Source organism: Alosa pseudoharengus, unplaced genomic scaffold (assembly GCF_046254945.1).
Source record: "Alosa pseudoharengus isolate Yale_2024_CS ecotype anadromous, Long Island Sound unplaced genomic scaffold, YU_APseudo_1.1 YU_APseudo_1.1_scf_9, whole genome shotgun sequence".
Classification (NCBI taxonomy): Eukaryota; Metazoa; Chordata; class Actinopteri; order Clupeiformes; family Clupeidae; genus Alosa; species Alosa pseudoharengus.
In genome coordinates this window covers 11,423,289-11,436,399 of record NW_027468881.1, presented here as the reverse complement: position 1 = coordinate 11,436,399, position 13,111 = coordinate 11,423,289, and the positions used below count along the sequence as shown (strand labels likewise).

The window sequence follows — 13,111 nt, the reverse complement described above, 5'->3', positions numbered from 1 at the left end:
TTCATTGGGGAAATGAATGGGGAACATTCCATTTCAGTCGAACAGTGTTGACATTTACAGCTTAAAAAGCAATCTTGTCAGAATAATCCATGAAGATCAAATTTGTCAAGGGGCCGCAGCCATCTTTCAGGATACAACACAATGTCAGTAATAGTCCAAAAGCAGGACTATGTGGCCACTTGTGTGCATGTCTACATTTGCGGTGGGTATTGGATGCCAGAGAAATGGCTCAACAGTAACACTACAAATAAGTCATACATACAGTAGCTACATAAACATTACATTAATATCAAGGGATCCATTAGCAAACATATTATAGAGATTCCAGCAGGAAGTTATTGTTCAGAAGCACTGAACCATCAATAGCTATGACTTTAGATTTACCGTTTGATGTCTAGTTTCCACTTGACTTAATGGGTTAAACGACAGGCTATCAGAAGACAATTAATTTGCTTGCATGGAGACTGACAGATCATTTATCGAGCCCAAGGGGGAACTGTGGGTGGTTGGGTGGATGTGTGGATGAAAAAGTGGGTGGGGTTCTATTGAGGTAATTACTGTGAATTAGCAGATCAGAATCTGACATCACAGACTCAGTGTGGGGGCTCCACAGGGGCCAAAGAGGGCCCCTCCCCTTACAGGCTGGAGACATGGGGGTCTGCATACGACGGTGAAAAAAAAACAGCACAATTCACAACACAATTTGAAAACAGCACTCTCACCTGCATAGCGCAGTGGGGCATCTTTGTCCAGGGCAATCAGAGGAGGGTCCAGCAGCACCTTGTCATCATTCTCTGTGACGATGCCGTGATATGTGGTCTCGATCCATGGCTTATGCTTATTAACTGTGAGGAAAAGGAGACAGAGCAGGACGTCAGATCGTGAGGATACAGGGACTGACCACACTGACCAGCGTGACTGATCTGACCCCGGGGTTGACGAGATGTTGAGATCCAATTATAATAGTATTCATGACAGCTTGAGGTGAACTTTAAGAGAGAACTCCCCCTCAGTCTTCTTTGCCATAGAGAAAATAATCTTAATAAGCATCTTCCAGGGGCAATACATCCTGCAATACATCTGCAACACGGCATGACAGCGCCTTTTTGCTTTTGTTGTGTGACATATCCTAGCTGCACCACAGGGCTGACAGCTGCCTTTGAGAGAGAGAGAGAAAGAAAAAGAGAGAGAGAGAGAGTGTATGTGTGCATGTGTGTGTATACACTTCCCTGCATTAACGCTGGCACAACGGGGTGTGGGTGTGTGTGTGTGTGTGTGTGTGTGTGTGTGTGTGTGTAAAGACCAGTATTGGATCTTATTAGAAGGGCCTGTTCGTTGTTTGTGCAGCAGTGCTGCCACCGGCTCGCTTTTAAAACATCAGTTCCAGAAAGCAATTCCCCCACCCCTCTCCACCACCATCCCCCCCCCCCCTCACCTCCCTACCAAACACATCCTGGCTGCAATGTCAGGCCTGGAAGCAAAAGATGGGATGGGGAGGGATGGGGAGGCAGGAAAGGGAGGAGAGGACGGCAGTGCAGTGCAGTCGACGTGAAGGGCAGACCGCTCTCCTCCACAGAGAGACATCAGCCTATCCTCTTCCTATTCTCAGAGCCTTAGCAGTTTTCATGCGAAACCTGATATCTTTGCGCCAGACGCAGCATGTACTGATCATTTCACTGCTACCGTACTACTAATGGGCCTGACCGAACATCACTGAATGCTTGCCACTGATCTCCACAGAAGGCAGCCTCCATCTTATAAAAGGCACATCCTTCAGGTAACCATAGCAATGTAAGTGCCCATAGACTGGCTATAAAGCTCAGCTTCGCTGCTACTTAACAGGAGGCCTCAGAGGCAGCAGCTGTGGTTATGCCTTTTGGTTTCTAGCCCAGAAATCCATGTTAAGCCCGCTGGTCTCATGACCCCCAGACCTGTTAACAACAGCACAGTAGCCATTTTAGAAGGGGAGGGGGGGGGGGGGGGAGACCCACTTAGCACTTTCATAAAGATCAGTTCAAAACTGCAGAAAAACAAAAAACATATTGCATATTTTGCAGTGACATCTGACACCACCTCCTCTGAGGACAGAGCATCTCTAGCAGCAGCAGAATGAAAGCATCTGCTTCAAAGGATATTCATCCCCACACATTAAAAATAAATCAGCCAGCAGGGAATAGCAGAGATTTTGGCAGCTGCAACAAACATGCTCGAGCAAAGTCTGGAAATGTATGAGCTTGGGCTAATATTCAGCTGGCTATATGCACCTGGGACCAGAGACTCACCCCAAGGCTAAAGTCTCCCATCTCACAGGGAGCCCATGAAAAATGGCTGTTTAGACACAACACTAGGAAATTGTTGCATCTGACCGTTATGAAGTGGTATACAATGTCCTTGGTGTGGTGAAATTTTACGTGTGACTTTGAGTGCCATTAGTAGCTAATCCTTTGCTTTTTCAGATCAGCTTTCATGACATGCCATCGCTATGACTTTAAAGACAATAAATCTTTCACCGCGACAGAAACAGAGGCAGGAAGGGGGGAGGGGGTGTCAATGATTCCAGCTGAAAGATTAATTTCACTGCCCCCCAGTTATGACTCAAGGGAGGACTGATAATGAGCCAACTGACATGATATCAGTCTATGGCTTCTGGCACAACAACCACAGATCTATTTAAACAACTCGAGCGAAATGCCAACAGATAACAAAAGGCTAGCAACAAAAAGGCTAAATACTACACTGTGACCACAAAACACACCAGTGTGTTGTGATTACCATCCTGGTTTGGTGGTGTGAGTCTTTAGGGGGGATTGGTGGTGGGGCGTTGTTGAAGGGTCTGCCTCTGAGTTCCAATCTGGCGTGGTTCAGCGTAGTAGCCACGCCCATGAGTCATCTTTAGCACCGGCTCGCTCACATGACCTGAAGTGTGCCACTGTGGTTGATGGCCGTCTCTGGACAGATTGCCAGGCCAGACTACGGGGATAATCTGCTTTAGGCCCTGGGTTTGTCAAACCCTAAGAGGCATAGTTAGCTATGTCACATGGCTGGTAGGGAGGGAGGGAGACCAAATGTGACTTGTTTTTTTTTTAATCATGAGGTCAGTGCCAGGATAGGGTGCCCAAGCTGCTGTTTTTCTGTCTTCTCATTCATTGAAAGAGGACTGAATAACAAGGACTTAAAAACAACCAGTCTGGGATTCTGACTAGCATGAACATCCAATAATATAGTAGCCTACAATTCAACAATGTTGTCCAATCAAGATTTTGAAATCAGTTTAAATGTTTAATCAATTTGATTGAAAAATACCTAAAACAACGAAGTGGGCCCTGTATTGAACAACCATACACTTATTATACCTTATTATATCACTGGCCATTGGATAAAATCATGTTGTCAGTTGAAATCATGTTGTCATTGACGTCAGTAAGGATATCACAGACCATCTGTAGAGGCCAGTGGGCAAATATAGCCTACAATTAGGCATTACACTGGGATGCTCATTATGAGCACATACCCATGTTTGTAGTACATGTCCAGAACAGGTGGTGTGTGGAGCAGGTTCATGTCAGGCACTAGCTAACCTTAATCCTATAAACAGTACACGTCAGGGAATACACACACACACATACACACACACACCACATGAAAAGAATAAAATATTCATTTGATCATTTACAAGCGTTATTAATGACTAAAAAAGACCCATGAGTTATAGCTTTGTTCTTCTTGAGAGGAGCTAGAATACATACATTCAACATCTGCAGTCACACAAGCACAAACACACACACACTCATGATCCCCAGAGCCACAGCTTTATACATCACCTCACACAAAGCTAAGCCCAATAACAACACACTAGCTCGACTCTAACATCTGCTGCACATGCACACACACACACACACCCACTCACCAACAATCACACCCTGATTAGGAGCAAATTAGCAGTGGTGCCACCGCTATTTTTCTTCCTGACACGACTAGCCCAGCCATTTCAAACCATTTTTTCTTCCTGACGCGACTAGCCCAGCCATTTCAAATCATTTACTCACAGCCGGCCACACACCAATCTGGCGCTATGAGGACCATTATTATTAAGGGCAGAGTTAAACTTCAAAGCGGGCCGCGTGGCTCTGTGGGGGATGCTGTGGTGAATGAGATTACCGAGGCATTTCTGATGTGGCTGATAACTTTTAAAGAGCTCCAGGGCCTGGTATGCCAGGCACATGCCAGCCTGTTTGGGTTGGCGTCGCGCCAGCCTCTCTATCTTTTCCGCCTCTCTTTCAAACTCTTTCTTCTCAATTCTATCATTCATATGCACTTTGTGCGAAAGCCTTTCAGCATGGCAGGGTCACACTAAAGTAGTCCCAGCCAGCCAACTCCTGCAGAGCAGTTAAAATCTGCAAATCACACAAAATGGCGGAAACATAGAACCATTTAGTCACAGGCTAAGCGTACTACAAAACATTTGCTTTCAGGTAATATGGACAAAAATGAAAAATTAGCCCACGCAAACAACCAAGCTATTTTTCCATTATTCTATACCAATCCTCGAGCGATCATTTGGTGGCATTGAAAACATCCATCGCTAGAGCTGAGAGCCCCTCACTGCATCAGACATACTGCTTAACTCCATACATAGGAGCAGATGCCACACACACAGACGTGTAAGTTACACTCCATCCATTTAGCTCCCAAGGGCAAAGTGAATAGCTTAATTTGCATGCATCCTCCTGGCACTGTGAAACACGTAGCAAACAATGTATGGGTGAATGGCATGGGGTGACATTAAGGGGTTGAAAGAGAGTTGCGTAACATGCGTGACAAGGTGCAAACGGTCTGCTGTGAATCATTTCCTATTTCATCTCCACACACAATATCCCGATACCGCAGTGATGCTTAAGCACACGTTTACATTTAAGCAAAATAATCACAGCATGGATATTTTCTGGACATACTTCTATTTTTAACATCTCACTTTGAGCATTTTGACGCAGGGTATCAGGGTACTTTCTGACCATGTAAGCACCTCTCTTGATGATATTAAGTTTGTGTGAGTCACAATCATTCAAAACTCCCACATATGCCTCCAGTACTGTTTGATTGCAGATATGAATTCATTTAATTTATCATGAAGCCAACTAAGCTATTTGCTCCACATTAGAGTATGGAGAGAATGCAGCCTAGTTCTGATGACAGCACAGGGGCTGAAAAAAACAATGCAAGGCTTTGGGACAGGGACAGAGCCAACTATTTACTTTTCTCTCTTTCCCCATCTGTGTAGGAATGGGTTAAATGGGCTGTCTGCCACTGTGGAAGTGGAGGCATCCGGAATACCCATGCCAAGCCTGCCACAACCACCCCCTCCAACGCCCCACTCCAATACAACGCTTAACTGCTAACCTCAGCATTCCGGGAACATAGACTGCGGCTGATCGTGGGTGGGAGAGCCGTCTGGTCACAATTGCGACTGGCTCCTGCACCTATCAGCAGCCATCTTGCATTCTAGTGCATGCGCTCTCTTGTGTCACCGCTCTGCTACAGTGGAGATGCATCAACTGATATGTGATCACATGATCAATGCACATGATCGATCAAAAATGGGCTGAAGCCAGACAGCATGGGTCATGTACAGAATTGGTGGCTGGAGTGGGGTTTGGTGGGTGGGGGGGGGGGGGGGGGTCAGGATAATGTAGCAGTGCTGCCATGCATGACATGCAATCCTTTTACCCATCATGTAAACCTAGTGACACCTAATCTTATAATGGTATGTGCACCCGTTTCAGTCACTTGCAAGGTCATAGAATGCAGAGACGCCGCAAAAAAGTATGGAGGTGGTTCCCCAACAGGATGGCTCTCATGGGTCAAGGTTCAAGGCTTGCTTGGTGCATGCATCTCAAATTGCTCGTGAAGTGGTTTGAAAGGTTTTGTGCTGCTCTGTGCCGATTGTTTTCCCACGTCTAAGGTTTCAAAATATCAACAAAACAAGTTGGGTCAGGGTTTAAGCCAGAAAAGGTCAAATGCATGCATATCTGCCCGAATAATAACCGGAACAATTATGGAGTCTGCAGTTCATTGACAGACTAAGGAGGTAATTGGCAAACAGTCACAGACCTAAAGGAAGCAAAAAAGGAAAGGAAATGAGGAATCTGATAAGGCCGTTCAGCCCATGGGGCATATTTTGCTGTTGCAGCCAAGCGTGTCACAATTCGCTTGGTTCCGTTGTCTGACCTGAGCTTTATTCAGACATCAGTTGGGTGGTGGCTTTCAGTAGAATGAGGAAACGTTGGCAAAAATGCTGATGGCAACTACAATGCATTGATGATAACTACAATGCATTGATGGTTCCAACTCAATTCTACACTCACAATTTTTATACTCACTTTGAGTACTACATCCTCACTGTTGCAACACAATACTGTTTATCAGGTCAGGTCGGTCTTATCCTGTCAGAGGTCTTTTCTTATTGGTCAGCCAAACTTGAGAATCTAACATGGCGTTCAACCTTTTGTGATCCTTTTCAAACCCAGAGAAAAGCCTGTGTAACATGTGTATTGAATGAATCCGTGGTAATGCTTAACAAAAAAAGTGTAGGCTAATCTCGCTGACCGATTTAACTAGATTTTTGAAAGACTCTTTTCTTCCAGTCAGGATGACACTACTCTGCAAGGTGATGGGAGTTTGCACCCTGCGTGGGGTGAACACAATGGCAACAATCTGTACCAATTAGCACACGACACCTCCCTGCTCCACACCTCTGACGATTGTAAGGTGCGAGATCTATCGAGAGAGGTGTTAAAGATCAGATAGGAGAGAGGAGCTTGTTTGCAATTGGGAAAATGGGTTATGGGTGGGTGGAGCAGTGGTGGTGGGGGTAGTTGGATGGGGCAGGGGGTCGTCATTGTCCTAAGATCTCTACCTTGTCAGATTGCACTAGAGACAAAAACCTGAATGCCTCTTTACAGGTGTCCAGTAACGGCTTCAAGCACTCTTCAGCAAAGGAACCGTCTCTTTGGCCCGACATACAAATTTGTCACAGTTATGTGACGTCTTCACAGAGCAAGTTGCTACTTGTGAGAATGGGCAACCGAACAATGGGCTTGTCCTAATCCTGCATTACAATGGCCAGTCTGCCCACACACAACGTGGCCCACAAGCAATGGCTATGCCACACCTTTGAAAGGAATTGTGAAAAGTGGGGAATGATATTCACCATCATTGCACCCTTTCACCCTTGTACAACATTCATCTACAAGTAGACAAGTAGGAAGAAGGAATATGGGCTCTCTGAACAGTGCTTATTGAAACGCAGTTGGCACGAAGAGGCATTCAAGATGCTGCCAGTAGATGACAAAACTGCATTAGTCATTCAATGCCATTCCTCCACAGATCATCTTTGATCTCTTTCATAATAACTCTGCCACCCCCTTTGCATTACTGGCATGACCCAGAAGAGTTTTTTGTGATGGCATCAAAAATTCATTTAATTAAACTGTCAAAACTTAGCTCGTACTTTTTCATTTCAGACGCCTGCATAGAGAATTAGATTTAAGACAGGAAATGCTACCATAATCCCTTAGTCAATTTGTCCACAGTCAAAAATACAGGCGCACACTCCTTTGTTTGCGGTTGAATTGAGAAGTGTCAGAGCTTGTTGAAGCAGGCCCTCCTCAATCACAGAGCCTTGACTGTTCACAGCAGCCTAACGGCCCTCTCTAGACAAACCTGTGGGTGGGGGCGCCCCCAAAATATCCCTCCCCCACTGGTCAAAGCCTCCAATGCCTCCCCCCTCTCTTTTCCGCAAACAGAGGAGCCCTCACAGCCACACCAGGGCAGGCAGGGGGTCAATGTATGCTCAAGCAAACGTCTGTTTGTTCAGTGGGCAATCAGGGCTCGCACAAACAACGCAAAGGCATTTTCACTGGGGGTGGAGGCCTTAGGACGGGGTGCAGGGGAGGGGGTGTTGGGAAGGGTGGGGCGTAGTGGAGGCAGCTACGAACGGTGTGAAAGCTCCTCAATCAGCATTCAGCGCCAGCCACACAAAAGAGCCAGTGAAAGTGAGAGTGGAGCAGGAGGAGGGGGCGAAGGAGGAGGAGGACCCAGGCCCTGTGGAACCCAAGAGAGCACACAAAGCTGGTTTTCATTCCCACCTGTGGCTGTAGAGGCCACTGGGTGCCTCGCCTGCAGGTGAATGTGCTCTCTAGTTACCTCGTTCCCATGGAGCGTCAATGCAGTGACGCATTTGGTCTAGAGTAAAGAGAGGGGCGCAATATTTCTTATGGTGACAAAGCGCTCCAGGGGAGTTTCAGATTGGAACGGCTCAGCTCTGCGGTTCGAAATGAAAGTCATCATGTGCCTGTACTGCATCTGCATCTTTGCAATTACGTTGTGATTAAATTTGCTGCCCCTGCCAAGAGAGAGTGAGTTATCCTTCCGAGGTTTTCTCAAATATTGTAATATGGCAAATATCTTAATGAGGAATGATTATACCGCTTCTTGGTTTGTTGTCAGTCAAAACAATTTCTGCCCAGCTATCTGCCTGCAATCATTATCATCATGACTTTCTTATCAAGGGCATCTCAAGAGGAAACACTTGTCTACATGACCAACTACATGGAAGTGACCAACATAACACAGATGAGAGCTTTCTCCATGGCCCTAGTAATGGTTACAGCGGCCTCCTCACAAACCTGACGCACAAATACAAAAGCACTCCCACTCACTCATACATACCCACACACGGCACGCACACAGTAAGGTAGACATTTCCTGCAAGTTAGTAAGTTCCTGAATAGTACATTATTGGTTTAAGCGACCTTTGGCGACAAATCAAAGCTAAAGTGCCCATGTCTAAGCCCCACGTAACAGTGGACACATTGTGAGGCTGTCATTCCACAACTTTGCTCCAATCTGTGGGCCAAGAAACCCCTTTGTTCCTCCTAGTTGAGATTCCTTGAATAAATAGGCCAACAAATCGAGAGGTAGCTGTGCAACATGGAGCTCATAGGCAAGCCAGTGAAATAGTGTGTGTGGGAGGTGGAGCGAATCAAATAAAAACTACTGAAGGTTAACTTCACACAAATCAACATAATTTTTATTCTGGGCATCTGAGCAAAACCATAAAGACTTGACACGGCCATGCTACATTTGTTCTCAACTTCAAGCCACGACACATTCCTCTGTGAGAGTTAAATGCAAACCGCTGGGTATATTTAGTGTGGTAGTGAATGCTAGGCGTTGTGAGTTATCTTGAGCGTAAGCTGACAGAGTTGTTGCCATGACCATCCCATGCCGTTTCAGGACCGCAGGTCTTTCCATGTGTTAAGAACCATGCTGTTTAAAAATGTGCAAATTAAAGATTAAAAGTCTCTTAATGTATGTGTCCAGGCAGGCCTGGATTTATGTCAGAGCGGACAGCCATTTCCCTGGAGAGCCAGAACGGTCAGTTCATTTCACACAAGACTTGCGTCCAGGGTGCTTTCCTGTCAGTATGACGACCAGTGGAACTCATTAACAACGACTGTATGTTAAATAGTACACAGGATGAGACAAAAGCTATTAGTCAATTAACCTATGGTTCTTCAATACCACATCACAATTTTCCAGAGAATAATTAAATGACAACTGGAATGAAATAGTCACTCCATCAACATATCTGCTTGCTTATGAGCTGCCTGCTTGAACTTGATAGGAGTGTGGAAAAGATAGCAAACAGAGCAGCACCTTGCATTTCTGTACCTCTACTGGGACAGGCCAAGCATTTGACCGGAGGCCACAAAAGAGGAACATGCAGCTGGTTGCATCTGTTTATATGAACATGCTTCGAAAGGTTTTATATAGCCTTGAGGATCAGTGTGAAACAAAAATGAGGTTCCTTTACTGAGGCTACAGAAATGTGGGTTGTACAACATGCTGTGACTAGAACAGAAACATACAGTAAGTAGAGTAGAATACGGTATGTAGGCTAGGCCTATTCCTATCAAAACCAAGAATAAAATACATTAATAAAAACAGACACCTGAATTAAATGTTGTTTGGAGGTAGGCAGTTCTTCAGGGAGATTTCAAGATCATGGCAGTCATAACCTTTCAAAGGAATAAAATATGATCTCTATTACCTCAATGAATCTCCAAAGTGTTAACACACTATCCCACACTATACTCATTTCCTGATGTCTCTGGCCAGGTACTTTTTCACCTTCACCAATTCAACAAAATAGGATTTGCATTTGCAAGCCACGTGCCAAACACTTCCTCAAGTCCTTGAAGAGGTTTGCTGGGAGAAATATGCCAAATGACAACATGTCCTCTATGTTTAGACTCTGTGACTGCTATGTTGGACCACAAATAATGTAAACCAACACCCTTAGGTCAAACCATGGAGCTGAAAGTGAACGTTTTTTCAGCCAGAGAAAAAGGCAAGCTCCATCCAAATATGGAAATTGCACATGTTGCTTGCTTTCCATGTAATGGCTGTGAACAAAGCAGGTGTGCAATGCAAACACATTTGGTCAACTAGAGTAACAGACTTCACAGGAGTGTGTCATCTGCCCATAAACCCAACAGCAAATCTCTATTCTTTCTTCTTCCCAGTGTTTCATTTGGCTTATTTTATTCTTTCTACCAAATGCTTTCATTATCTAAGCCTATATCTTGGTAGATGTTTTGTTCTTTCTACATTACAACTGATTCATTTAAGTAAAGTAGAAAAGGCACAGGAAAATTGTTGTAAAAGGATAAACTATCCAGGTATTGTGTCTGCTTTTCAGATGGTCATCTGGAATCTTGAATGACTGTCAACATTTGACACCAAGGCTTTGTATAATCAACCATCAACTGTGCAGCAATTTGTTTAATTATCTGATCTCATACTGGTGGAGATGGTGCATGCATTCATTCCCAGCTGCTTCTCATTGCAACATGTTCCTTTTACAAGTCCTAGCTACACCACTTCCACAGGAGACAGTCTAATGTGGGACCGTGTTCTATTAAAGTATCGAGGCCATATAACTGTAACCAATAAAATGGATGATATGGGCTATATAAAATATGGGGGAGGGGGACCTGCCTGCGATTTGCGTTTAGAAAGAAGGGGGAGCGCCAGAAGACTTGAGGGCTAGCTGTTGTAACGCCAGTGAAAATGGAAACTTCGATTATAGCCTCACAGAACAGAGAAGAGCAACGCTGGTGGGTAATCCATTTACACGGCACCACCAACCATTCAATTAAATTAGTTCTGTGCTTTAGTTCCACATTGAAGTATCGATGAGAGACTGACCGCCCTGCTGCCACTGGGCTAAGTTCAGACGGCTCTTTCACGCTATATTCATCATCTATGGAGCGGCTTGACGCACCTGCTGCGATGATTTAGCTGCGCTCGAGAATGCGATACACATGAATTTTTAAATTACCATACAAGTGTTGGCAAGTGGATCTGCAATGCGTACATTGGTAGATGGATCACTTCATCCGCATGGTGTTCGTTTGAGGGCTTATTTTACATTAGGCTACACAATAAATCAAACACAACTAAATTGCACCTTAGGCTACACTGCCATTGGCACTTGGGTAGGGGCGAGTCGAATGTAAAACCAATGTCACTATTAGCCTAACAGCGGTGAGAACCAGGTATCAATAAATACTGTAATAAAATAAGTATGCTATATGCTAACCCTGGCTCACAACCGCGTTGGTTAGCCAATAATAACAAAACCCTTAACGGGGAACTGCCGACGGATATTGTTTTACCCGATAAAGAACCCTCAGATAGCTTGGCTTCTACAGCAAAGGACATTCCTGCATAGATTTTATTAAATGGATGGCATTCTGAAAATACGCCAAACCACCTGCATACCTCTGGGAAAATTGCCAACAAAATGTTTTGTAAATTCAGTCGTTTGAAAATACCAATGCGCTTTACATTTTGCGACACGCAACATATTATAAGCTACACAGATACTTTGGGAATGAACATCCATCCTATTAGGGTGCGAGACCATCCTATCGGCTGAGTAGGCTACGTCGCCCATCCGGCATCCCCACTGAGCCTAAATCAGTGGTTTAAAAAGTATTTCTTATATCAAGCACAAATCAGCCCCCCGAAAGCAAATAATTCGAATGAATGGTTTTTATTTTTACCACGGAAACAATCCCTCTGAATGAACGAGACAGTGAGGGATAAACGCAGCGTCTTGCGGCTTACCTTTGGTTGCCTCCACCGCACATAATAGTCCAAGGACCAGTCCGATTGCAGACGCCAAGGGTTTATATCTACGGAACTGCATCCCGTTTTATAAGTAAAAAACACGAGAGACGTAAACACTCTTCTCTATTCCTCGTCAACGCAATCAATTATAATTCACCCTGTAAATAAATATCCATAAGATGTAATTCGGCAACCGCGATAGTTCTAAGATGGCTGCCGCCACCGCCGCTTAGCTATTCCCTTCAATCACCCCTCTCTTGCAGTTTTGCAGCTGTATCCAACGGGAGCGGTGGTAGCGTGACGTCAACACTGTTATTGTGGGAGTGCTTGCTGTGCCTATTGCCCAGTGCTCAACCAGACAACTAACCGAGACCCAGGGAGGGGGGCAATAAGAAGTCTGTTTGTAGAGGGCAGTGCGCACTGTTTTTTGATCTAGATCTCTACATCCGTGGTGAACCTGCTCTGCTTTTTATCATCTCCCGGGTTAAAGAACACGTAGCCTACGGCATATTTCAGTCCGGCTGCACATAGCCTACATAATTATAGCCTATACACACATTTAAATAGTCTACTATTGTAGATCCATCGCTTAAAAAGATAATACATTAAAAAAATATGTGGAAATATACATATTATGATGTGATGATTATCCAAAGTAAAATTTGTATGGTAGTGTTTGTATAGCCTATGCTATCAACCTTTTTGGGGGAAATCATTTGGTGGCCAGTGTTATATTGTTATTTCATTTATCTCTAGATTAAATGTAGAGCAATTTCATCCTGGCTTTGAAGACTTTCTAACCTTCACTCTTACTGCACAACATTATTATAACCACACACAGGTTGGATGCAGGGAATATAGCGGTGCATGTCTGAATGCATGGCAAATGTGTTTACCTTAGTCAAATGTATGG

General features: G+C 44.6%; 1 protein-coding gene across 4 annotated transcripts in view; it reads right to left on the bottom strand.

The window, feature by feature from the left end:
- Positions 1–12,505, bottom strand: part of clstn1 (calsyntenin 1) — a 33,222-nt gene extending 20,717 nt beyond the window's left edge. For 2 of the 4 annotated variants that reach the window (XM_076276247.1, XM_076276250.1), the window contains exons 1-2: positions 12,196–12,504; positions 723–845 (exon numbers count right to left, since the gene is read on the bottom strand). In XM_076276247.1, the coding sequence (XP_076132362.1) occupies positions 723–845; positions 12,196–12,277 (205 nt within the window). In that variant the 5' untranslated portion in view covers positions 12,278–12,504. Of the gene's footprint in view, positions 1–722; positions 846–12,195 lie in introns of all 4 variants that reach the window. The other 2 variants (XM_076276249.1, XM_076276248.1) reach the window with 2 other exon arrangements.
- Between the last annotated feature and the right edge of the window lie 606 nt (positions 12,506–13,111).